This window comes from Schistocerca serialis, unplaced genomic scaffold (genome assembly GCF_023864345.2).
Source record: "Schistocerca serialis cubense isolate TAMUIC-IGC-003099 unplaced genomic scaffold, iqSchSeri2.2 HiC_scaffold_1343, whole genome shotgun sequence".
NCBI lineage: Eukaryota > Metazoa > Arthropoda > Insecta > Orthoptera > Acrididae > Schistocerca > Schistocerca serialis.
The window spans coordinates 4,428,290-4,452,794 of NW_026047562.1; the positions used below are offsets into that span (position 1 = coordinate 4,428,290).

At 43.8% G+C, this 24,505-nt stretch overlaps 1 protein-coding gene across 1 annotated transcript in view; it reads right to left on the minus strand.

Moving 5' to 3' along the window:
* Positions 1-24,505, minus strand: part of LOC126439774 (uncharacterized) — a 113,482-nt gene that overhangs the window by 69,523 nt on the left and 19,454 nt on the right. Inside the window, exons 3-6 of the mRNA XM_050090597.1 lie at positions 21,244-21,431; positions 19,780-19,968; positions 19,686-19,689; positions 18,851-19,265 (exon numbers count right to left, since the gene is read on the minus strand). Coding sequence (XP_049946554.1) covers positions 18,851-19,265; positions 19,686-19,689; positions 19,780-19,968; positions 21,244-21,431 — 796 coding nt within the window. The remainder of the gene's footprint in view (positions 1-18,850; positions 19,266-19,685; positions 19,690-19,779; positions 19,969-21,243; positions 21,432-24,505) is intronic.

Sequence of the window (24,505 nt, forward strand, 5' to 3'; positions counted from 1 at the left end):
CCTGCGCCTCACTCACTCAAATTGCTTGTAACACCATTTTTAATGTTGGCAACTAAAGGTAAAGCTGAAGGATGCAAACTGTAAGGAAATGGAAGCAGTAATTACAGAATAAATAAGAGTGCATGTGGTTGAGATCATATATTATTTGGGGCAGTATATTTTTCAATATCATGCACTACCGCTTTTGCGTCAGTCACCTAGCTCGTGAAATTAATTTTTTCCTGTGCGAAAGTAAATATTCAGTCATAAGGCTGTAAAAATAACATGTTGGTAATATCTAAATCAACTTCCACTTCCATACTCCACAAACCCCTGCGAAGTGCGTGGTAGAGGGTTTTTCCTGCAGTAGCACACACCGGACCGTCTCCCCGGCCACTTCGCTCCTGTGCGCCCTGTAATTAGTGTGACCTCGTCTTTGGCGGCCCTACGAGAGCGACAGCCAGGCGTCCGTCTTGTATCCTCAGGTTCTTCGCTTCATACAGCTTCTTGGAATGTTGTGAGTAGGTATTCATCTTGAGGTGATTTCTCGACATGAAATCTCACTTTTTTTTATCTCGTCTTTGATTTAAGAACAAAAATTTGAAAAGATTCAACCTTGAACAAACACGGTTTCTTCTCTTTTTGCCGACACGTATTTCGGCCATATTACATTATCACCAGCGGGTCTCCTTTATTCTTCTGCAGAGTAAAGAGTAAACTGTCGCATTGGGATACGCATATTTTTGGGAATGTGTTATTTTTGCTCAGAACGTTATAACAGACATGTATACCATAGTAGCACATGCCGTTGTTCATGTCGCTGCACGTCATCTGCAATACCGAGATACCAGCCAAACTGGAAATAGCAGACACGGACATCAGCAACAGCATGTGCCATTAACGCATACATCTTTCTGAGAGCGTTTTGAATGCAAATGTACAATTCTAAAATTATACGTTTCCCAGTGTAACAATATATTGTTTCTAGTATGAAATTTTCTCTCTACAGCGGAGTCTGCGCTGATATGAAACTTCCTGGCAGATTAAAACTGTGTGCCGCACCGAGACTCGAACTCAAGACTTTTTCCTTTTGCGGGCAAGTGCTCTACAAACTTTTTTTTACTTTTTTCTTTTTTTTTTGAAGAGGTGAAAGGGTACAGTACCACCCGACATTGAAAATAGGTACAACATACTTCATTATTTTTGTCAGAACAACACATTTTTTTTTGTAAAATAACTCAATTTCAATTAATACAGCGAAGCCGGATACCAGTGTGGGAAAGAATGACAATTTATTTATTTAATTGATCACATGTGCACTCCCACAAAGTAAATCCCTACATCCAGTTTGATGAGATCTGTGAAATGAATGAATGTATGGTCGTCTGCTAACCGCAGATAGTGAATGTGAATATATGATCATCTTTGAGTCGATCCTTTGGCCACCTTTGGTGGGACCAAAGAGATGAAATTTACCAGAGCTTTGAGCGTCTGAAATGTGGCTGACCAATACGATAGCAAGGTGCTTCCCCCACCTCGACACAGGTGCGAGAGGACCTAGAGAACGGCCATGTTTCAGCACTCTGCCCCAGGATCTTGTGCTGTTAAGACCTGTTTTAGTTGTGCTTCGTAATGATGAAAGAGTGGAGACATGGTATGCATGTGGCATATTTAAGAGTAGTTTGAGATATTAATTTCTCTATTTCAGGAACTTTTGTGGGGAGAATTAAATGTCAGGCAGGTAATATTAAAGGGATTGTAGTAATCTTCAGAAGTGACCAACGGTCGCAGTGAAACCACGTGTAGCAATAAGTTGAAATACTTCCGTGTGCTTAAGTTAAGCTGAATTACTAGCGTGTGTACAATAAGATGAAATATTTAAGAAATAGCGTGTGTACCATAAGTTGAAATATTTAAGAAATGGTGTGTGCAGGACTTGAAATTAGAGACGAGTACTTCCACGTGGTGAGTACTGTGTGAGTCTCAAACTGTGTATGAGACAAAAGATAAAGAGAAGTACTCGTCCATGGTATCAGTTGAGGACTCGCGTGTGTGCTTAATATTAAATTGTGTGATATGATTCCGTGTGACGCTAGATTTAAACTCTGAGAGAGAATCAAGGTGAGTCGGCCGTCTATCCAGCAACGCCACTTGGCTTGCATTGCACAGGAAGACGTGCATATATCTCCAGAGTTCACAGTAGGAAAGTAGAATTACAAAGTGGGGCAGCGTCGTGTGAAACTGGGATAAATATTAATTGAAGTGGGAAAGCTGAAAGTGAAAATGTTGTAACCAATCTTTGTGTAGTATTTCATGTTGTAGTGTGGTGTATGTCATGTAATTTGGGTATGTGTGGGTTGCATGGGAGAGTAGCGAGGTAGTTTCAAAAGATTAGTGGGTTATGCTTGTTCCTTCGGTACCGCTCGGTCTGGAGGAAAGTTTCGTGGTGATGATTGTGAGAGTCGAAGTGTGAGGTATAATAAAAGATCCACCATCCTATCCAGAAAGTGCACTGTAGCGGTAAAAATAATTACGAGACCATAATATAGAGATTCACCATTGTAAAGCCATGCCCACTGGGCGGAATTTCTTATGTGTTATTGTTGTAGGTTGTAGAATTTGTGTGTTTAGGTTAGAGAATTTATCGGAATAAATAAGATAGTGAAAAGAAAAAGATTGGTGGACTTTTACTTCGAATTGTATGTTGTCATAATGTCCCGAATTTATAATGTGTGCGGTGGCCACGTGTTGACAAAAGCCGTTAAATAAAAGACAAAAAAGAAAATGTGGTATTGCCAGTGCGTAGTGTACAGTCAGAGTTCTGTAAATTATTGATAGTCAGATGCATGTTTCTGTTGCGTATTAATCATATAGGAGGATAACTTGTAACTTAAATTGTGAGTAAGAGGGTTCATGTTACTCGATAAAATTAAGAATGAATCCACTCGCTTGGCAGACCACTCATCTTGCAGGCCTGACTGCTTGATGCCACAGTATGAGCAATGCATGTGGGTGCCTCTCATAATTTCAACCCTGCCAGGATATTTTTTCAGGATATTTTGCTGTTAGGGTTTGCTATTAAGATTTATTTTTTATTTTTTGCTGGAATATATTGTGATAGCGCTAAGAAGTAAAATTTTTTCTGTTTGCAATTTCTTTCTGGATTGGTGAGGATCTTTTATTTTTTTTATGTAATTAATTGCTATATCGTCCAAGGCTGGAAGATAGTGGTATAATTTTTTTTGCGTAATGTCCGTAGTAACTAGGTCGCAGTCGAAAAGTGGAGCCACCATGGAGAATAGCGATTCTGGGGTGAACGTAGCAGTGCAGCAGGAAGTAGCTGTTGACCATGTGTTAATGAGCGGGGACGGCAAGCACTCAGAAGGGGCTGAATTGTTCAGCGGACCGCGGCTAGGTGAACCTTTATGAGGCGGGCTTTGTTCACAATCGGGGGCTTTTCCCGACGACGCGGGCGAGCCGGTAGTAGGTCAGGTATGCAGTGAAAGTGCAGATACCCTTAGCGAGGCTACGGTTTCTCAGGCGAACGAGGTGAGCGCGTCGAAAGTAGCAAATGACAATGTGATACTACAGTTTTTACAGAGGATGGATAGGGAGACTAAGAAAGGATTGGAAGCAAATAAGGAAAGATTGGAAGCAATGGATAGGGATACTAAGAAAAGATTGGAAGCAAATAAGGAAAGATTGGAAGCGATGGATAGAGATAATAAGGAGAGAGATAGGGACAATAAGGAAAGATTGGAGGCAATGGATAAGGGAAATAAAGAGGCAATGAGGAAGCTACACACAGTTATCAGTGAGCGTCTGCCCGCAGTTAATAATCGGTTAGATGAGGGGGAGAAGAATCTGGATGCGTTGAAGGAAGTATGTGACGCCGTTAAAGGAAAAGCTAATAATTTGGAGGTACAAGTATTTGCAATAGAGAGTGATACTACTGAGCGAAGGGACGTGTTGCCGGATGAGCGAATCAAAGAGGTAGTGGTCAGAATGAATACGATTAGTGCAGATGTAGAAAAGCTAAGTATAAGAGGCGAGACAGGCTCTGACAGTACGCAGCGAGAGGTTTATGCCGACCAGGAGGAGATACAATCACCATTACAGTTTAAAGAGGCGCAATTAGAAATAAGTAGGAAACATAGTGAAGAACTAGCACAGTTGCAATTAGCGTGCAGTAGCGAAGGTGACACACCACCAGGTAGATTGCAGAGGGAGAGTGAGATAAACTCAAAAAGCGAAAATAGGCAGAAAGAGGAAGGCGAATTCAGAGAGTCAGAAGAACAGTTGTGTCGGATAAAGCAGGTGGCAAACCCAACTGGGTATAGTCCAAGGCTGTCTCAATTTCAAGATTCATTACCTTCATCGTGGGGACCCCTCCTCAAAATGAAGTTTGTGTGTAACCATTTGAGGGACGAGGCTAGAGCGAAAATGCAGGGAGTCATTAAAGACTGTAGTAGCTATTTAAATGAATTCTGGTCGCAAAGTAAGCAGGACCAGGTTACGCAAAGCATATTGATGATGCCAAATTGTAACGGTGGTATAAGAGATCCAGTGTCGTGCTATCAGGAAATGCTGAGACTAAATAGGTATTTGGATGTGCCATACGAACCTGGGGAGTTCATAAGGATCTGTATAGCGAAGTTGCCAGTGAAATTGCGCAGAGATATAGTGATAGCAGGCAGAGGCTTAGATGATTCCGCGTCATTTCAGCACATGTTACAGGAACTGGGTAAAGAGAGCAACATTGTGAACGGAGACACGACTCATAGGTCACATAGTGTCGAGGATAGGAACGGCAGAAACTATCAGAATTACAGGAGAGCATGGAATCCTGGCATTTCATTCTTGTCATAATGGGTTGAAGAATAGGAGAAACTAATCCAACATATCAGCCCTTAATATCTTGCTCTAAAACACATGCAGCTGGCACTGAAAATTGTCTATGTAGCAGACATACTCTACTGATATGTAGGAATGCAAATACCATACTTCTGATCAGAGAATAAAACACCAGTAATGGAATCTGTTAGGCTGGTCTCTCAGAGAAAAAATTTGAAAATTTTTATTTGGAACACTAAAGTAAAAGAACTGTTTCCTCAAAGAAGCCAGTTGCTTAAATGTTATGTAATAGTGCCAATGAGTCCAGAATAATTAGTGCGATTTGACTACTGCAGGTACTTAACGCATAATGTAGAAAGTAAACATTGTGATCAGTGTGGAATAGGGTACGTTTATACTGCTGTTACAGGTCACACCAGTAATGTGATCGAAGTTTTTAAATTAGATGTCATCTGATCGGTAGTATGTCATTGTCATAGTGACAATTATAATGAGGTGCTGTGTATGGTTGTTCGGAATCCGGTGTTAGTGAAAAAGGCCACTAGCACCAAAGTTTCTAACACTTGGGCTGTCCCATCTCTCCCAGCTTGTATATTCTCTGCACACATTTAATTTTCATATAAACTTAGATTCCTAACAAGCAAATTCTTTACTGTGTATAGTGGACCATTCAGAGTGAGGCGGATTGTCCATGAAAATGCTGTACTGATTGAGACGATCAAGGGAAAACAATCTCGTGGGCTTCATCACATTTCTTACATCAAATTATGGAAAATTAAGGCTAGATCGAAAGTAGGCAAATTATGGTAGATAGTCAGTGTTTTTATTTGTGGTGTGTAACGTTGTGCAGGGTCAAAATCGAACATAAGAATTTTCAGGCGGAATGTCAGGAAGTATGACGGAATAGACTGGTCGAATGAGTCATGAACAGGAGTCGACAGAGTGGTGTATGTACGTATTTTTTGTCATATGAATAAGGATCAAGCAGAAACGACGTGATGATTAATGAGTGGATAAAGATGGTAGATAGAGAAGCGACGTGATAAATAGTAGTGGATAAAGGTGTTATTTAAGGAGAGAAGCGACGTGAATCAGTGTGATCAATAAAGAGATTCGACGTGTTGAAACAGTGGTAAATAAAGGTGAGTAGAATTAATAATGTGGAGATGTCTTAGATGTATGTTACAGAGAGGCCTGTGTATGCTGCAATAGAGATTGATGCCAATGGCGAAGGAAGACCAGGAAATGATGGAGTAATGGACGGACGGAGAGCCGAAATACGAATGAAGAGATGAGGGAGGACAACTGCACAATGTGAAAGGACATAAAGGGAGTATGAGATCCAGATGGTGAACGTTGTGGAATACTGACGTAAGATGTAATATAAGTGTAGATCTAATTCTTAGCATAACATTTGCGATTTGGCAAAAATAATATTTTTTGTTGTTGTTGAAGCCTGGTACCAGTATAACTAATCAAAACGGTACCAAGAATGTGTACAGTTATTTTGCAGGTTGAATAATTTGTGTATTTTATGTTCTTAGATGAAATGTCGCAATTCTAAGTTGATATTTAGCATAAAGTGAATGCAGAGGTAAGCCGATGGAGAGAGGTGCCAGAGTGAAAGGACGAATTCGGAGACTGGAAAGCTATCTCCGAAACAGCTTCATGTGTTATGTGGTTGAGTATAAGGGAGCAAAGGTATGGTATGTTGTGAGTGTGGTGGTGTTATGAGTATAAGGGCGCAAAGGTATGGTATGTTGTCGTGAGTGTGGTGGTAAGGTTAGCTGACTTCTAGACCTATTCTGTTAGTGTATTAATGGATTGAATGAGAAGGAAAATGTGATGTCTGGTGAGTGAGAGTCGTAGAGTAGTGTGATCAATGCGCACACTCCTGTAAAGTGGATGCTACCGATCCATAACTAAAACATTTTTGTGTATTGTTTGATTTGAATGAACCTCGATGGCAGGTCAGGATCTGACATGTGGATGGTTCATACATGTCCTAGAAATGTTGTTATATATAATAAAAAAAGGTAAAATATATAAAGAGATACTAATTTCAGTCTGTCACAAGCACAAAGGTGCATTGTATGTTATAGATTTAGAGTCACCAGTTTCTAAAATGTTTATTGTGATAGGATGTTAGAGTAGTCTACTATTTTATATTGTAATTATGAGTTGCATAGATTGTTTATTATTCCTTTTTTCTTTTTTTACACTTTCATGTTTTGTATGAGGGACGACAGGTACAATCAATAGCACAAGTGTGGGCTGTATATAGAAAAGGGATAAATGTTGATGTATGTGTAGAAAACTAGGGTGTGTAGTTTTATGTTTTTTAGAACAAAGATTCTTTTATTACCAATGTATCTAATAGATCAATGAGTATTTAAATATATCCTTTTGTCTGTAATGTTGCGAGATGCACGGAACGGTCTGACTGATTGGGTGTCGTAACGCCCATACCGCTAGCAGGCCGAGCTGACATAGCCATGGCGACGGGCGACAGAGCCGCGGCACTCCCCACTCCACTGCCAGACGGGGTACACTCCACGCGCCCGCTACAGCAGGTCAACGGCCTGGGGCGACACGCACGTACCACTGGCCATTCATAAGTTCCGCCACCCTTACGACTGGGGAAAGTATCCCGCGGAGGCAACAGCGGGTGGTTTCTTCTGCTCAACGGCGCGCGCAGTGGCGCGCTGGCAGAATGAACGACGCGCGGCAGAGCCCGGCGGGCATTTGTTACCAGCAGCTATTAACTAGTACTGGACTGTGGAGCCGTGAAACAAGATGACTGCGACTCTCCATAAGGTGGAAAGTGAAGGACTGGTGTTTCCACGTTGTGAGTAGTGGAAAAGATTTTGTCTTTAGCAGACAGGACGATTGTTTTGTTTTGTCTTGACCACTGAATGGTGGGATCCATAAACTTTTGGCAGTGACTTGGTAAGTGTGCTTTGTGAATGGGATGTGGGACGCTTGGTATTCTTGAAGAGGAGAGTTGTCGTTTGGTGACTAATTATTGTATGAACGCAAGAAACTAGAGTGGGACATTGACATTTGCGTCTGTAGTAGGAGACATTTCTTTAATTGGTGCGGGAATAAGTGCTGTTTGTTGGAACTTACGACTTTTAATTACACCATGAACTGAAAGGACAGAACCGTGGGTAATAGTAGTTGTAGGGCCATTTCTGGACGACCAGATTCGTGTGGATGGTACGCTGAGTGTGACTATGACATTTGTGTTTAATGTGAGATACAGTTTACTGTTCAGTGCGTGTTCAAAATGCCGATTTGAGTGACTTAAAGACTTTCGTCCGGGTAACCATGGGAGAGCTTTGACACCGAGACAGTGTTTCTAGGGAACCTGTCAGCAACTTTTTAGACCCCAAGAAAATCACAGAATGAAAAGATTCCGTGTGACTCGCAAGATAGGGAATAATGTATTTGTACTTGTAATTGTGTAAATTTTTTTATGTGTTTCATTCCTGAAGGGGCAGCAAGTGTAATTGTATTTCATTAACATTTGTGTTTAGAATAGTAGTGTGTTTTTTGTTTGTTCTGGGTTATCAAGTTCACGTAGCATGTTTATTAGAATATTTGGTACAATGATGCTTTAATTATTAGCCAGTGGCGTAATACTAACGTAGCGGCCCTTGTAGCATTGATCAGTAAGGTTGTCACAGGGGACAAGAGTTTGCATTGCACAACAAAATATCGGAATTAACTGATGTATTTTGATGTCGTGGACAGTAGTAATCTTGTTGGTGTGTTGACTGAAGCCACTTATTTTCATTATCACAGTGGTGATATTTCACATTAAAGTGTAACGAAGGCTAGTCGAAATGCAAGTTCTTGTCGTCCAAATGTGTGACAACAGAGAAATGAGCAGTAGAGTAAGATACGAGAGCTACTGGTGGATTCAAGCACTTATTGCGAACTATTTATTGCGTGTATTGATATGGAGCCTGACTTGTACGTGTAACTAGTGTACGCAATTTTTTTCTTTTGTTGATTTTGTTTGTGTAAAGATTATTACAACGCAATTTATGAATTTCAGATTACTTGTTCTGTGTTTGGACGGTAAGATTTGAAATTTCATGAGTACAATTAGTATTTTTTTTATTTGTCATAGAATTAGTGAAGTTTGGATTACTCATAAAAATAACGAAGATCCCAGTAACTAAGCAAATTTTTATCTCAATATTATTTTTTATTTGTGTGATGTAATGTTTTATTTGTCATGTGGATTGTTGCGAGCTTGTGTGTGTACGTTACTCCGGATTGTGGAGAGTACAATAATGGAACAACTGTGTCAATAATTTGGTAAAGTAACAGCATTTAGTCGTCTATTTGAGGCCACCAGGGGCTAAGGTCTCCTCCTGGTTATTTTGATTACTTGCTACATTTGTTCGAATACAGTTTTCTTAAAAAAATGTTCAGAACTACCCTCGCATTGCAAGGATAGTACCATGCCGTTTTTTTCTGCATGGGTAGCCGGTGGTGAAAACGTACAGTACCACCCGACATTGAAAATAGGTACAACATACTTCATTATTTTTGTCAGAACAACACATTTTTTTTGTAAAATAACTCAATTTCAATTAATACAGCGAAGCCGGATACCAGTGTGGGAAAGAATGACAATTTATTTATTTAATTGATCACATGTGCACTCCCACAAAGTAAATCCCTACATCCAGTTTGGTGAGATCTGTGAAATGAATGAATGTATGGTCGTCTGCTAACCGCAGATAGTGAATGTGAATATATGATCATCTTTGAGTCGATCCTTTGGCCACCTTTGGTGGGACCAAAGAGATGAAATTTACCAGAGCTTTGAGCGTCTGAAATGTGGCTGACCAATACGATAGCAAGGTGCTTCCCCCACCTCGACACAGGTGCGAGAGGACCTAGAGAACGGCCATGTTTCAGCACTCTGCCCCAGGATCTTGTGCTGTTAAGACCTGTTTTAGTTGTGCTTCGTAATGATGAAAGAGTGGAGACATGGTATGCATGTGGAATATTTAAGAGTAGTTTGAGATATTAATTTCTCTATTTCAGGAACTTTTGTGGGGAGAATTAAATGTCAGGCAGGTAATATTAAAGGGATTGTAGTAATCTTCAGAAGTGACCAACGGTCACAATGAAACCACGTGTAGCAATAAGTTGAAATACTTCCGTGTGCTTAAGTTAAGCTGAATTACTAGTGTGTGTACAATAAGATGAAATATTTAAGAAATAGCGTGTGTACCATAAGTTGAAATATTTAAGAAATGGTGTGTGCAGGACTTGAAATTAGAGACGAGTACTTCCACGTGGTGAGTACTGTGTGAGTCTCAAACTGTGTATGAGACAAAAGATAAAGAGAAGTACTCGTCCATGGTATCAGTTGAGGACTCGCGTGTGTGCTTAATATTAAATTGTGTGATATGATTCCGTGTGACGCTAGATTTAAACTCTGAGAGAGAATCAAGGTGAGTCGGCCGTCTATCCAGCAACGCCACTTGGCTTGCATTGCACAGGAAGACGTGCATATATCTCCAGAGTTCACAGTAGGAAAGTAGAATTACAAAGTGGGGCAGCGTCGTGTGAAACTGGGATAAATATTAATTGAAGTGGGAAAGCTGAAAGTGAAAATGTTGTAACCAATCTTTGTGTAGTATTTCATGTTGTAGTGTGGTGTATGTCATGTAATTTGGGTATGTGTGGGTTGCATGGGAGAGTAGCGAGGTAGTTTCAAAAGATTAGTGGGTTATGCTTGTTCCTTCGGTACCGCTCGGTCTGGAGGAAAGTTTCGTGGTGATGATTGTGAGAGTCGAAGTGTGAGGTATAATAAAAGATCCACCATCCTATCCAGAAAGTGCACTGTAGCGGTAAAAATAATTACGAGACCATAATATAGAGATTCACCATTGTAAAGCCATGCCCATTGGGCGGAATTTCTTATGTGTTATTGTTGTAGGTTGTAGAATTTGTGTGTTTAGGTTAGAGAATTTATCGGAATAAATAAGATAGTGAAAAGAAAAAGATTGGTGGACTTTTACTTCGAATTGTATGTTGTCATAATGTCCCGAATTTATAATGTGTGCGGTGGCCACGTGTTGACAAAAGCCGTTAAATAAAAGACAAAAAAGAAAATGTGGTATTGCCAGTGCGTAGTGTACAGTCAGAGTTCTGTAAATTATTGATAGTCAGATGCATGTTTCTGTTGCGTATTAATCATATAGGAGGATAACTTGTAACTTAAATTGTGAGTAAGAGGGTTCATGTTACTCGATAAAATTAAGAATGAATCCACTCGCTTGGCAGACCACTCATCTTGCAGGCCTGACTGCTTGATGCCACAGTATGAGCAATGCATGTGGGTGCCTCTCAGAGGAAAAGAAAATTTTTCGCATCCACCCACGTGCGAACCCATGAGCTTCCGTATCCTATTCCCGCGCGCTAACTACGTCTTTTTTTTTTTTTTTTAAGGAACGTCACAGGGCGTGGTACACGCCGCACTAGCAGTGGGGTCTCTTCACGGCACTGCCGGTGCGTCGAGGCCCAAACCCCTCCTCCCACCCCTTTTCTCATGTCCCCAGTTGGGTCATAGCACTAAGTGTGCAGAAATCTTAACACAAAATTCCCATTCTCCGATGTAAGAAACACAAAGAAACCTCTTCTCTGAGTAGAAACTGAACACTTATAAAAACTTAACAATTCTTCTTGAATCACACAAATACTTTGGAATTCGAACACGAGTAATTCTGAACAAAATGTTTTGAGAAAACTCTTCGTGTAACATAGAAGATTCGGAAGCAAGGTAATAGTAAATAATAATAACACAACTGACTTTTAATTTTCTTCTGTTCGTTCTCGTCCAAGGTGTTGTAGTGGTTCCACATATTTAACCGACACCCATTCTTTCAAAAATGAATGTTGCCGTAGTGCTTCTTGTGGTTGCGATACGTGCTAATTCCTGCGTATTCACACTCCATGTAAACGCGGAATTCTATCTCGTTGTCTGACCCAAGTTTGTTGATGACATAACTAACATATTTTCCCGGTAAGCAGCTAATGGCGTTGGTTTTTAATTTCGGAAAGTATGTCATGTCTGGTCTCAGGAGGAGCGATTGCGTTATATATTCGGCCGAGGATCTGGCGACAAAGGCGATTTGTTGCCTGATCCAATTCCAGTTATTCACACTGCCACCAGACTGCGTTTTCCACAAAGGTGTGTCTGGTTTAAACCGATCCCATACAGTGTCTCGTTGGTGCTGATGACATTGTTAACTGTTTTGTACCATGCGGAAATAGCGTCTGCAGATAGCCCGGCATAGTTGATGTTCCGCCACACAGCTTTCCAGTCACAATTAGGGAATTTCTTTTCAATTTTGTTTCTGCCCTCATTTAACTTCCTTTCAAGTATGATGTCGCGCGTTGTGATACATGTGTTGCTTCTGATTTCGTCACTAAGGTAACTTGCTTCGAGGAAAAAGTTCCTCACATACTGTAGACGGGCATTAATCCTTCGCACATCAATCGGTGCTTGCAGGCTATGGGGTGTCACAGCCTCAAAGAGCTTTGCGGTTATACATTGTGTAAGTTCTCGGAGTACATGGAAAGTCCGTTTGAGGAATGGAGCAGACGCTTTATTTCGAATGTCCACCAAACCGAGGCCCCCGTTTCTGACATCCAGTATAACGGTAGTCGCACCGAGCCTGAATATATCTCCTCGCCATAAATAATTGGTAACAGTGGACATGATCCCTTTCGCTACTAGTTTGGGGATTGGAAATACCTGTGCAATGAAATACTCTTTAGACAAAACGCAGGAGTTCATGAATCTGACTTTTCGCACCTGGTCCACAGTTCGATGGATGTTCTCCATTACAGCACCATGAACTTTCCTCCTAGCTTCCGTCCAGTTAAAAGCAGCCATCCTCATCGGACATGCCATTAAGGTTATTCCCAAAGTTTTGTGTTTGTTGTCTTGTTTTGCCCATGACAGTCGGAGGTGATCTAGGCCCCGCAGATTCAATATTTTACTTTTGTTTTCATTGGTTGTCGCTGCCGACGCTAGACAATACTTTTGGATTTCTCTTTCCAGTGTAACTGTCTCCTCCTTATTCCTTATTACAACACCCACGTCATCAGCATAAGCTCGTATGACGGTTTTCTCACCACTCAACGTTATGCCTGTTAGTCTTGCGTGGACACTGCGGAGAAAGGGCTCTAAAGGTACGGAAAATAAAAACATAGATAAGGGACTGCCCTGTGGAACCCCTCGCCTTATCTGTATGGGTTTAGATGTCTGCCCATTGATTGCTATTTTCGCTTTTATACCTGTTGCAATATTTCTTAGCATGTTGACAATCTGAGGGTGGAAAGCCATTCTTGACAGCGTCGCAAAGAGGTATCTATGACTAACGCGGTCAAAAGCTTTGTTGAAATCTATAAAGATTGAAACACATTTTATACTTGCCATTGACGTAATTGCAATGACGTCTCTGTATGCAGATAGACTTTCGAATATCGTTCTGGTTGGAGAACAAGATTAATGATGACTCAATATTTTGTTGGAAAAGGCAGGGAGTCTTTTGTTGATAATACACGAAATTATTTTGTAATCAGAATTTAGTAGCGAAAGAGGCCGAAAATTGTTTAAGTTGGTTTTGCCTTTACTCTTAGGAATCAGTAATATTTTACTTTCCTTATACTCTGCAGGGACCGCTTTTCCAGTCAGGACGACATTCGCCATGGAAGTGATCTTGTCCCCAATTATAGACCAAAAGCGGGCATAAAAATCCACAGGGAGGCCACCAAGTCCCGGAGTTTTTTTGAGAGGTGAGTTACACACTGCCTCATGCACTTCATCTTTAGTAATAGGTGACAGGATGTCAGCGTTTTCTGTTCCCGACAACTGTGGACCTAAAATAGTGAGAAAGTCCTCCAGAGCTGCATCATCCACTGTGTTAGGGGCATATAAGTTGTCATAGTACCTGTGGACTTCGTCCAGCATTTCTTTCTGGTATGTGAACCTTGTACCAGTGTGCGTCTGGACTTCATCAATAAAAGTTTGACGTCTGTTTTCAGCATGCCGCACCAAGTGATACAGAGAAGCAGTTTCACCAGCTGCTACTGATGTGGCTTTCTATTTAATTTTTAGTCCCTCCATCTGTTGCTGTTTAATGCTTAATAACTTGGATTTTATTTTTTGATATCATTCAGACGAATTACGTCATCATTTGCCTCTTGATAAAAGTCTCTTAAAACTTTATAATAAAACTCCATTGCATTCCTCAACTCCCTGCGCCTCGCTACGCTATACTGCACGACAACTTTCAGCAGCCTTGGTTTAGCCCTCCTAGTCCACCAGTCAATGACTGTTGGGTGCTTGTCTGCTGTGCGGAGGCACATAGTCCACGCTACTCTTATTTCCTGTTCCAGTTCTTCGTCGGTTAAAACAGATATATTCAAATTCCATTGCCATCTGAATCGACGGGTTGGCTGTACACTTAAATTAAAGCAAGTTAAAAGTGTACTGTGATCGCTAAAATACACGGGAACAGTTTCAACGTTTAATAAAAAATTTTGCAAATTTGGTGACACGTAAATTCTATCTAGTCTGCTGCGGGAGTGGCTGGTTATATACGTGAAGTCGACTGATGTCGGGTGCTGAAGTTCCTATACATCTTTGAGTTGTAGATCACTTACAAACTTTTTTAACTGTGGCGAGTTGTTGAAATTGGGTTGTTTATGTTTCTGGTTTAAAACACAGTTAATATGTCCACCTAATATAAGAGAACACGGATTTTTCCTCAATAAATAAATTAGTTCATCTTGAAAAAACATCGCACCATCCAATTTATGGGAATTTCCTGATGGGGCGTAAAGGTTAAGCACGGTCATATCGAAAATTTTTATGCCTACGGCTCTTCCTGATTCTAGTCGTTCGATTTCAGTCACCGGAATGTCTTCCCTTATAAGAATGGCTGTACCGATATGGCTTCCGTAGAAACACTAACAATTCCAAAAAAGCCTGGGATCCGAAATGCCGTCATCGCAACTTCTTAAAGCAACGCGGTATCTGTCCCAGACTGGTAGAAGAATTCTTCTGATTCTGCCAATTTCAAGGGTGACTGCATTTTATTAATGTTAATAGTAGTAGTGTTATAAACTTGCATCTCAGACATACCAGAAGAAGCTATTTGGGATGAGGATCGGTATGATTATAGCAGCAACGACCTTCTCTCCAAGTCACGATCCTTACAAGCTGTGTGCCCATTACATGCACTAACTTCATAAAAAAAATTTTACTGCTTTTAAACAAAGTGCTTGAAAAGAAAATTATCCTGAAATCCTGACAATGCATTGCTATAAGTTCAAATGGTTCAAATGGCTCTGAGCACTATGGGACTCAACTGCTGTGGTCATTAGTCCCCTAGAACTTAGAACTACTTAAACCTAACTAACCTAAGGACATCACACACATCCATGCCCGAGGCAGGATTCGAACCTGCGACCGTAGCAGTTGCACGGTTCCGGACTGCACGCCTAGAACCGCGAGACCACCGCGGCCGGCATTGCTATAAGTCACTGTGGTCTTTCTCTTTCTCCTCGTCAGTGTTGGTCCTGATGACTTCATATTTAATATTCTTTTTCTTGATGTCTTTCTTCTCTGGTGTGGTTTTCGCTTGAGGACGCGTGACAGCAAGACCTTGTTTCGGTCGCAGCCTCCGACGGTGGCCGTCTTGCGCAACGGCTGTGGCTTGCGAGTCGTCAATATTTGGCTCCGGGGTGTTGTCAGTTGCGCTGTCTTGCTGGCGAGGCGGTGATGCTTGTTTATTTCCTCCTTCGGCGCGGTGTTGCGCTTCGGAGCCAGCAGGTTGTCTACTTGGTACTTCCTCGTACTGTTCGCATTGTATGGGCTGTGCACTCGATGCGGTTATTGCAGCTGTGACCTCAGGCTCAGGGTCACATTTCTGCGTCACTGTCTCTGCGTGGCGGTATAATTCCTTGTGCGGGAGCCACATCGACCTGCATTTCATCTCCTTTTACCACTTCCAATAGGACTTGGCTTCGGCTTCCTGGCAACGGGTGTTTCACAGGAAGAGTCCTCATCAACATTTTTTTCAGTGTCCTCTAGAGGACGCTTTTTAGTGGGAGTCTCGCTGTCACGGGACGGAATTTCAGCAGTTAATGCAGGTTTTAAAGACGGAAAGTCATTAACATTAAGTGCAACATTTTCAGAGGTAGTAAGAGGATCCACGACAGCCGCCGACTCTGTTGTATTACTGGCTGGCAACAAATCGTTGAGTGTTAATTTCCGGCGTTGCGTAAGGTTATTTGTTAGCACAAAAACACGGCGAGGGCAGTCCTGACTCGTTACATACATGACATGTAGGGGTTTGCCCTGAGTAAATAACATGCGCCTTGTGCCCGTCAACAACGATGTGGGAGGGAATGTTTGCCTTCACTTCCATCTCCACGGAGCGAATGCCGTTAAAGCACTGCAGCTTGAAATTCGAAGCCCACCTTTCGTTGACTATTTGCCTGACAACCCCACACTTTGAATGGACATCTTTAATTTTCGAGTTGTCTACTTCTATGGGAATATTCAAAACCCTAACATTTCTAATTACAGACTCGGAATTCCTGAGTTTTACAGTACTTTTAGTATATCACGGTGTATAAATTCCGTTTCATAACCAAATTTTTCCAGAAAGCGGTCTACACTCACGGAATCGTTAAACTTTACAAAAATGCAGTATTCATCAGAGTCTAGCTGCATGGTATGAGCAGATTCAGGATGAAGCCCAAATTCCTCGGTAATCTAGTCGTGTATTTCAAGTGCAGAGGGCTGTACTCGACGGGTGTACTTGTCGAAGGTGAAAATCACGGTGTTTTTTCTCACGGAGTTTGCCATGGTGTTCTGCAGCGAAGAAATTTCGGACAACGCCGAAATCCCAACAGCAATAAGTAGAAAGACGACATGAACGAAGACCAATAGCTCAATTTATAACACTTAATTCACGTGCAAAAAGCCGATAAACAGTCACGAAACACGAAAACACTGGCGTAAACACTGAACGTTCACGGAGCAAACTCGAGGAGCGTGCGACCGCGGCGACAGCTAAAGCCAGACTGCTGGCTTACACGATCTGTTGGTCTATCAATGTGGACTGTCCAAGTATCTGCAACGAATGGTGAACCACTCGTAGTGATGTGAGGCAGTGGCGTAAAAAGATCCTAGCTGACAGGGCTGTTGACGAGTGTCACTCCAAGTGACTGGCGATCGCTTTCAAACCAGACGCAAATTGCGAATGCCTGGCAAAGCAGCTCCATCTGAACCAGCTGCCTAGCAATCGTTCGGAAGGCGGTTGCACAGACTCGACATTTGGAGTCGGCGGCCGCCGCTCACACAGACACACACAGCTGCGCGTCTTGAGTGGGCCAAACCACACAGAGACGGACAGTGGCCAGGTGGAGGTGCGTCACGCGAGTCGCGCGATTTCGCCTCTTCTGAAATTATGGAGGTGGCGATGGGACCGACGGCCTATAGAGGATGCAGTTCAAGCCACTGGTGGTTGCATGGTGTCATAGGGTGTTTCTGTCGCCGTGACTTGGATTCAGTCACCAAGGTTCATGTGAACCTGAAGCAGCACGTTTATTTCAACATTGTCGGTGACGAAGTGTTGCCCCATTCTCTGGACACTTGCGTTGTAGAAGATGACACACACAGTCGTGTTCCCAGGGCTGCGATCATACACTCCCGGTTTCACGAACACTCAGGCGCCCTACAGCACCTCGAGGCGACCACTAGACAACCCGGTCTCAGAGCCGCAGACGTTGTACGGTACTGCCTGGAACAGCAGCTGAGACGTGGCAGCCGACATCCCCACACACTGGTAGCTCTGCGGGATCTGATGCGTCAGTGGGAGGCCTCGGGCAGATGCTGCGTATCTGAAGAAACTTCCAGAACTCTCTTCCCCGCCGAGTTGACGAAGTCTTCGAGGCAAGAGGCGGTAATACCGTGATGCTATTTCATGATCCTTGAAGCAAAAGTTGGCTTGAATGTGACTGTCTTACTATAAGTTAATGACGTACGGAAAGAATGGGAATCATGCACCAGCTAGTTGTACTTGACAAGTTTATTCGAATCCTTACCTAGGTTTAAACAGATATAAGCCTTTCTTCCTTGGAAGAAGTAGTAATGTGTGTAAACTTATTGTGTGAAAAGAGAAAACAGGTCATAAAGCTCAGTCAACACTAAAATGACCCATATAAATGCTAACGTATAGCCAGATGGCTTAATGAACAGTAAAGCAAGGTAAAACTGTGAATAAACATCTGACGTGCCACTGGTTGGCTGTTCGATTCCTATTTGCTTCCATAATTTTACTGTTGCTGACTGCTGCCATGTTAGAGATTTTAATTACGTATATACAGCAAAGGTTGTGGAGTATTACTGTAATCTGGTGGTGCAGGGTGTCGGCTCTATAATTGCTTCTTTCGAAAAGTAATTAATTTAGCCACTTGCAGTGTTTATTGTTCACTTTTGAACTAATTTACAACTAACAACGATATCGAGCTACAGCTGTTGTCATCTCAAACAACGCTGTACTTTTATTGATTTTTGATAATACGGTTGGGAAATAGGAATATAAATTCAATTTTAGTAAGGCAAGCATCTCGATGAAAAGCTTTTTTTGTTCGTTACCGCTTTCAGTCTGTGACTGTCATCATCAGATCATTTACTGTCTGCTGTAGCGACATGCGGAGACAGAGAGCGGAGAGAGACGTGTGCCACGAGGCACATTCCATTGACTGCTCGGTGGAAAGTGTCAACAGAAGAGGCGGCGGCAGAAGGTATTAGCGCGCTTCCTCTTTGGGTCTCACAAATGTGCCCTTATTGACAGATAGTTAGTATCGCAAAATAGGAAAAGTAGGTGACAGCATTGAGAATAAATTTAAGGAAAGAGTTAGTTGTACGGTTAGTAGTAATGGCGTCGAGTGGTCTACATACCTCGGTACAGAGCAGGAGTCGATACACTCGTCGGCGATCGGGCAGTCGAGCTCCCTGACGAGTTTCAAGGATTTGCGCCACGTGAGGCGGCGGAGCTGCGCCAGGGCGCCGGCGCACCCCCCTCCCTCCTCCGCTCCACCTGCCGGCGGCGGCGGCTGTCCGGAGTCCCTGAGGCGGTCTGCCAGGCGCCGCGCAGCTGAGAGCGCGGGGGGCGGCTGCTCCGGGCTGTCGCACTTTGCCGTCCACGGTAACCAAACTGCAAAACGTTCTTCAGTCACCTCGAGGTCTGCACTCTGACTCACGAGCTTCCACGGGCTACTCATATGCTCATCAGTACCAGCAGCTACTGAAAGTGAAACACTAAGAGAGCTGCAGCCAGCGATAATGGACACGGCGTGAGGTGTGCTGCACACTTCTACAAGCAAAATGTCAACAAGTCAGCTGACTGTCAGCACGGCGGCCACTGCTGCGGCTCCCCTTGACGAGGAAGCGGGAAGAGCTGCGCCGACAGTACAACACTGGACACTGTGCCGTCATTCCGTATGAGCCGAGGTTCTGACTGCAGCAACGGTGTGGGCGGTCCGTGCATCGAGGCCCTGAGCAGAGCGGAGAATGCCAGCTTGCACTCTCGCCCATCTCACGGGGAGCCACTCGGTATACAATACGTAACAGGTTACACTGATCGCAGCTGTTACATTTCTGAGTCCTTGAGACAGCTCGCTTGCGATATTTTCGACATCCTTTCAACAAAATAATTTAATGTCGCATGTCAGCCATGCTGTTCTGCCCCAGCTTGACAGAGTTAGCACCGCTACCACAGGAACGTGCGATGTACCTGGCTAGGCGCAGACAGTAATATTTAATTCAAAATCACACTTATCGTTAACTGGTTTGATTGGCGAGATTGGGAATAAGACTTATGGTCTCACGTTGGTGTCAGAGCTGGCAGTGCGGGGCTGGAGAGGAGACTCCAGGCTGGCCGAGAGGCAGCTGGGCTGCAGGCGGCAGGGCGCTCCAGACTGGAGCGGCAGCCGGTGGGAGCCTTTCCTGGCGACTTCAGATCTCCAGTCCAGGCTGGGCCGTGAATGACGACCCCGGGCAATCTGTACTCTCATCTCCTGGAGCGCCGCACACTTAGCCTGTATCATCACAGTCTACCCGCCAAGTACTGCGTCACAGTGAAGTAACTGCAGGCTGAAAAGCTGGAATTCCCAATGATGTAATCGGCATACCACTCTCCTCTCGCTTTGATCTCTGGGATCCGCCTCTGAGCTGTGTTTTCCTCTTAGCTGTAGCCGTGTTTACCCAGGGTATCTCGTTAGGTAAGTAGCAGAGGCGCTGCCATTCGTTGTTCTGTACACTTCCGAGGCAGTAGTTGCACTTCTGTCTCTTTGTACTTGTGTGGGAACGTTCAGCGCTTACGGAGCAGGGAGAAAACAAATGTACAAATGTAATGGCTAAGTACTCATCAAATGTTGAGATCATTTTTGAAATAATCGAACTGAAATTGTCGACCGATATGCAAGTGCGGTTGACATACGGTTCCTCGCCGCAGATAAAGCAGCAATGAAGGCACTGAGTGGCGGAGAGTGGCTTTGGACTAAAAAGCGCTGATCTGTTCTCACCTGCCAGAAAGGTTACGGCAGAATCTCTGGACACACAAAAGATATTCTGCCTGCTCATTCCCTCACGAGGCTCGCGTCTTTTTGAGCAAATGCGTGATAAAACCCTCAGTGAGTACAAAATGAATTAAAAGGAAAGAAGAAAGCGTAATGTCTCTGTGAAGGAACAGCCGGTCAGCCCGCGCTGCTACACTCGTCAGATCCGCTTCGCTAAGGGAGTCCAGCTGAGGCTACCTCGGCGGTGAGCTGACCTCGCCGGTAAACATTCTGAAAGTTCCGTACCTGCCCAGTGAGACTGCTAATTCTGACGGCGTCTCTCGCCGTCGGTGTGGCTACCGGGCTGTAAACATACAAACAGTCGCTTCTGATGGGACTGTGGGCAGCTGCTACTGTTAACCGAAAAATCGGGATGCCATTGCTGTATGCCACTTGTAATTAACCACTGCGAACGTTCGAGTAATGCACACCTGATATCAATGAACGTAATTGACTCGTACAGAGGGAAGTCGACGCTCCTGAGCCAACACGGAGACCTCCGCCTCGTCGTGTCTGAGGGCCGACTGACTCACTTGGCGCTCTCCGTAACCTGCGACGTACAATTGTATGACTCGGTGTTTCTCGTATATTCTTGCGAGAGCCTGTCCCCGCCAACTGTGTAGCGATACCTGAAGCTTCCCGTACTGGAATAATGCCTCAGTTACAGCCAATGCCTTTCCCTGACAAATTCTGTAACGAAAGGAAACTACCCCTGTTACCATTAAGTGTGTTTACGGCCGACTGGCGCGCCTCCTCCACGTACTCCCCGACTTGTGTGTCTGGCTGCAGGCAGGCCGGCCTCCCACGCAGCGGGCCACGGGCCCCACCCCCGCACTGGCCGACTCGCGCCGCGGGCCGCTCACGTTCTCCGGCCGTGGGAACACACTCCAGCCACAGCCTGGAACCTCTAAAGTCTGGAAACTCTACATGCCCCAGAAAAGAGCTGGTTGTGCAGATTATAAATATATGTAATGAAACGATCGTACTTCGATTCTGCCTCGTATGTGATCATTTTTTCTGCATCTTTAGTTTTTATCATGTGATATTTTTATCTTGTTCAAATAGCAAGTGTATGACTGAAACCATTACCCGGGATTGCCAAGGTTCACTTTCTCTTCTGAACCTCCGTGAGGAAGTTTATGGGCATTCCTACAGCAGACAGGAGTGATGGGAAAGATCGCCAGCAATATACTGGCGGAAAAAAATAGCAGCGCAAAAAATATAATTAGTCTGAAGTAATGAAATTGTGGGAGTACATCTGGCCGCCGCCTCAGCTCGAGTTAAGGCAAGCGTAAACAAGCCGAGGTAAGGCATCCTCCAGGTGTGTTAATGTAAATGGACGTAAAACCAAGATTTGCATTGCCTGCTTCACTCCTACCAATTACCCATTTTGTTTTCCGTGTTTGCTGTTAGCTAAGGGTAAAGGCACGAGCTGTACATGCGTTGGCATGTCAGATCTAACGTCATTCGACGACCCACATTTTGCCTACCGTGCTAACACAACACTGGCTGCAGATGCCACCAGGGGGCGGGACTGAAGGTATCAAATGCTGTCGACAGCACGAGGCTACGGAGCGTAGCTGAACTGCTTAGTCGACGAGTAACTCACGGTAGTGCTACAGTGCTAATGGTGTTGATACAAAGCAGAGCAATGGCAACGATAAACAAAGCAAACATTGCGTTATATCTCCAGTAACAGTAGCCCAAGTTGAGACTCCGTCAGAAAGAAACCCAAGAAATTTCGCTGAGTGAGAAAGAAGTGGCGGATGAAGGATTAGGCTTTCTGCAAATGAGTCAGTGGAATGGGTCTTGTCGTGTAAACAATGTACAAAAGGCATATAGTGTTGATGATACGTGCACGGCAATAGGAAGAAAGTGTTACTGAAACAGGTGTGGTGTAGTTCATCGCCACTGTCGGACAGGGAGCCCCAGTTGCCGTTTCCAGGGAAACGTACTGAAGGGCAGTCGCTGTCCTAGGAGTTGGTACTAAACGTAATTTTGTATTTGGAAAATCATCCGTGGCATACGAAAACAACAATCACGAATATACACTACTGGCCATTAAAATTGCTACAACAAGAAGAAATGCAGATGATAGACGGATATTCATTGGACAAATAAATTATACTAGAACTGACACGAGATAACATTTTCACGCAATTTGGGTGCATAGATCCTGTGAAATCAGTACCCAGAACAGCCACCTCTGGCCGTAATAACGACGTTGATACGCCTGGGCATTGAGTCAAACAGAGCGTGGATGGCGTGTACAGGTACAGCTGCCCATGCAGCTTCAACACGATACCACAGTTCATCAAGAGTAGTGACTGGCGTATTGTGACGAGTCAGTTGCTCGGCCACCATTGACCAGACGTTTTCAATTGGTGAGAGATCAGGAGAATGTGCTGGCCAGGGCAGCAGTCGAACATTTTTTGTATCCAGTAAGGCCCATATGGGACCAGCAACATACGGTCGTGCATTATCCTGCTGAAATGTAGAGTTTCGCAGACATCGAATGAAAGGTAGAGCCACAGGTCGTAACATATCTGAAATATAACGTCCACTTTTCAAACTGCCGTCAATGCGAACAAGAGGTGACTGAGACGTGTAACCAATGGCACCCCATACCATCACGCCGGGTGATACGCCAGTATGGCGATGACGAATACACACTTCCAGTGTGCGTTCAGCGCGACGTCGCCAAACACGTATGCGACCATCATGATGCTGTAAACAGAACCTGGATTCATCCGAAAAAATGACGTTTTGCCATTCGTGCACCCTGGTTCGTCGTCGAGTACACCATCGCAGTCGCTCCTGTCTGTGATGCAGCGTCAAGGGTAACCGCAGCCATGGTCTCCGAGCTGATAGTCCATGCTGCTGCAAACGTCGTCGATTTGTTAGTGCAGATGGTTGTTGTATTGCAAACGTCCCCACCTGTTGTCTCAGGGATGGAGACATGGCTGCACGATCCGTTACAGCCATGCCTGTCATTTCGACTGCTAGTGATTCGAGGCCGTTGGGATCCAGCACGGCGTTCCGTATAACCCTCCGGAATCCACCGATTCCATATTCTGCTAACAGTCATTGGATCTCTACCAACGCGAGCAACAATGTCGCGATACGATAAACCGCAATTGCGATAGGCTACAATCCGACCTTTATCAAAGTTGGAAACGTGATGGTACGCATTTCTCCTCCTTACACGAGGCATCATAACAACGTTTCACCAGGCAACGCCGGTCAACTGCTGTTTGTGTATGAAAATCGGTTGGAATCTTTCCTCATGTCAGCACGTTGTGGGTGTCGCCACCGGCGCCAACCTTGTGCGAATGCTCTGAAAAGCTAATCATTTGCATATCACAGCATCTTCTTCCTGTCGGTTAAATTTCGCGTCTGTAGCACGCCATCTTCGCGGTGTAGCAATTTTAATGGCCAGTAGTGTATTTTGAAGAAGTTCGCAGAAATATGACCGTTAGTGCATAAGAAAAACTACGGCTATTGAACAGACAAGACGCAGTTGTCACAAAAACTGATGTTTTCGCGTTTCAAGGATGCTCGATAGAATTTACGGGATGAAGATGCTGGTGACCTACTACGTCATTCACATCAAACTGCGCGCGACATACATATAGTGATTTCAAGAGAAGCAGTGGATGCTTGCTTAACGTCAAACTGTGCTACAGAATTGTAGGACAATGAAATTTCAAACGAAGCTTGACGATGCACAGCATACTACGGAACCGGCCCAGAAATTTGTAGGGGCGTATTCAAACTTACCCTATCGTTGAGTAAGGAATTTGTTTTCAACTGCAACCAATCTGCATTTGAAGAGGAAACACATATGAAAGGGGCCCTGGAAATTAAAGGTATCAAGAGAATTCTATCAAGATCATGGAATATCAATTCGTATACAATTAACTGACTCTTTAACCGGATGGTAAATATGCTGGAACGCTATTCATTGCTCTGCAAGAACTAAGAGTTGCTTTGCGCC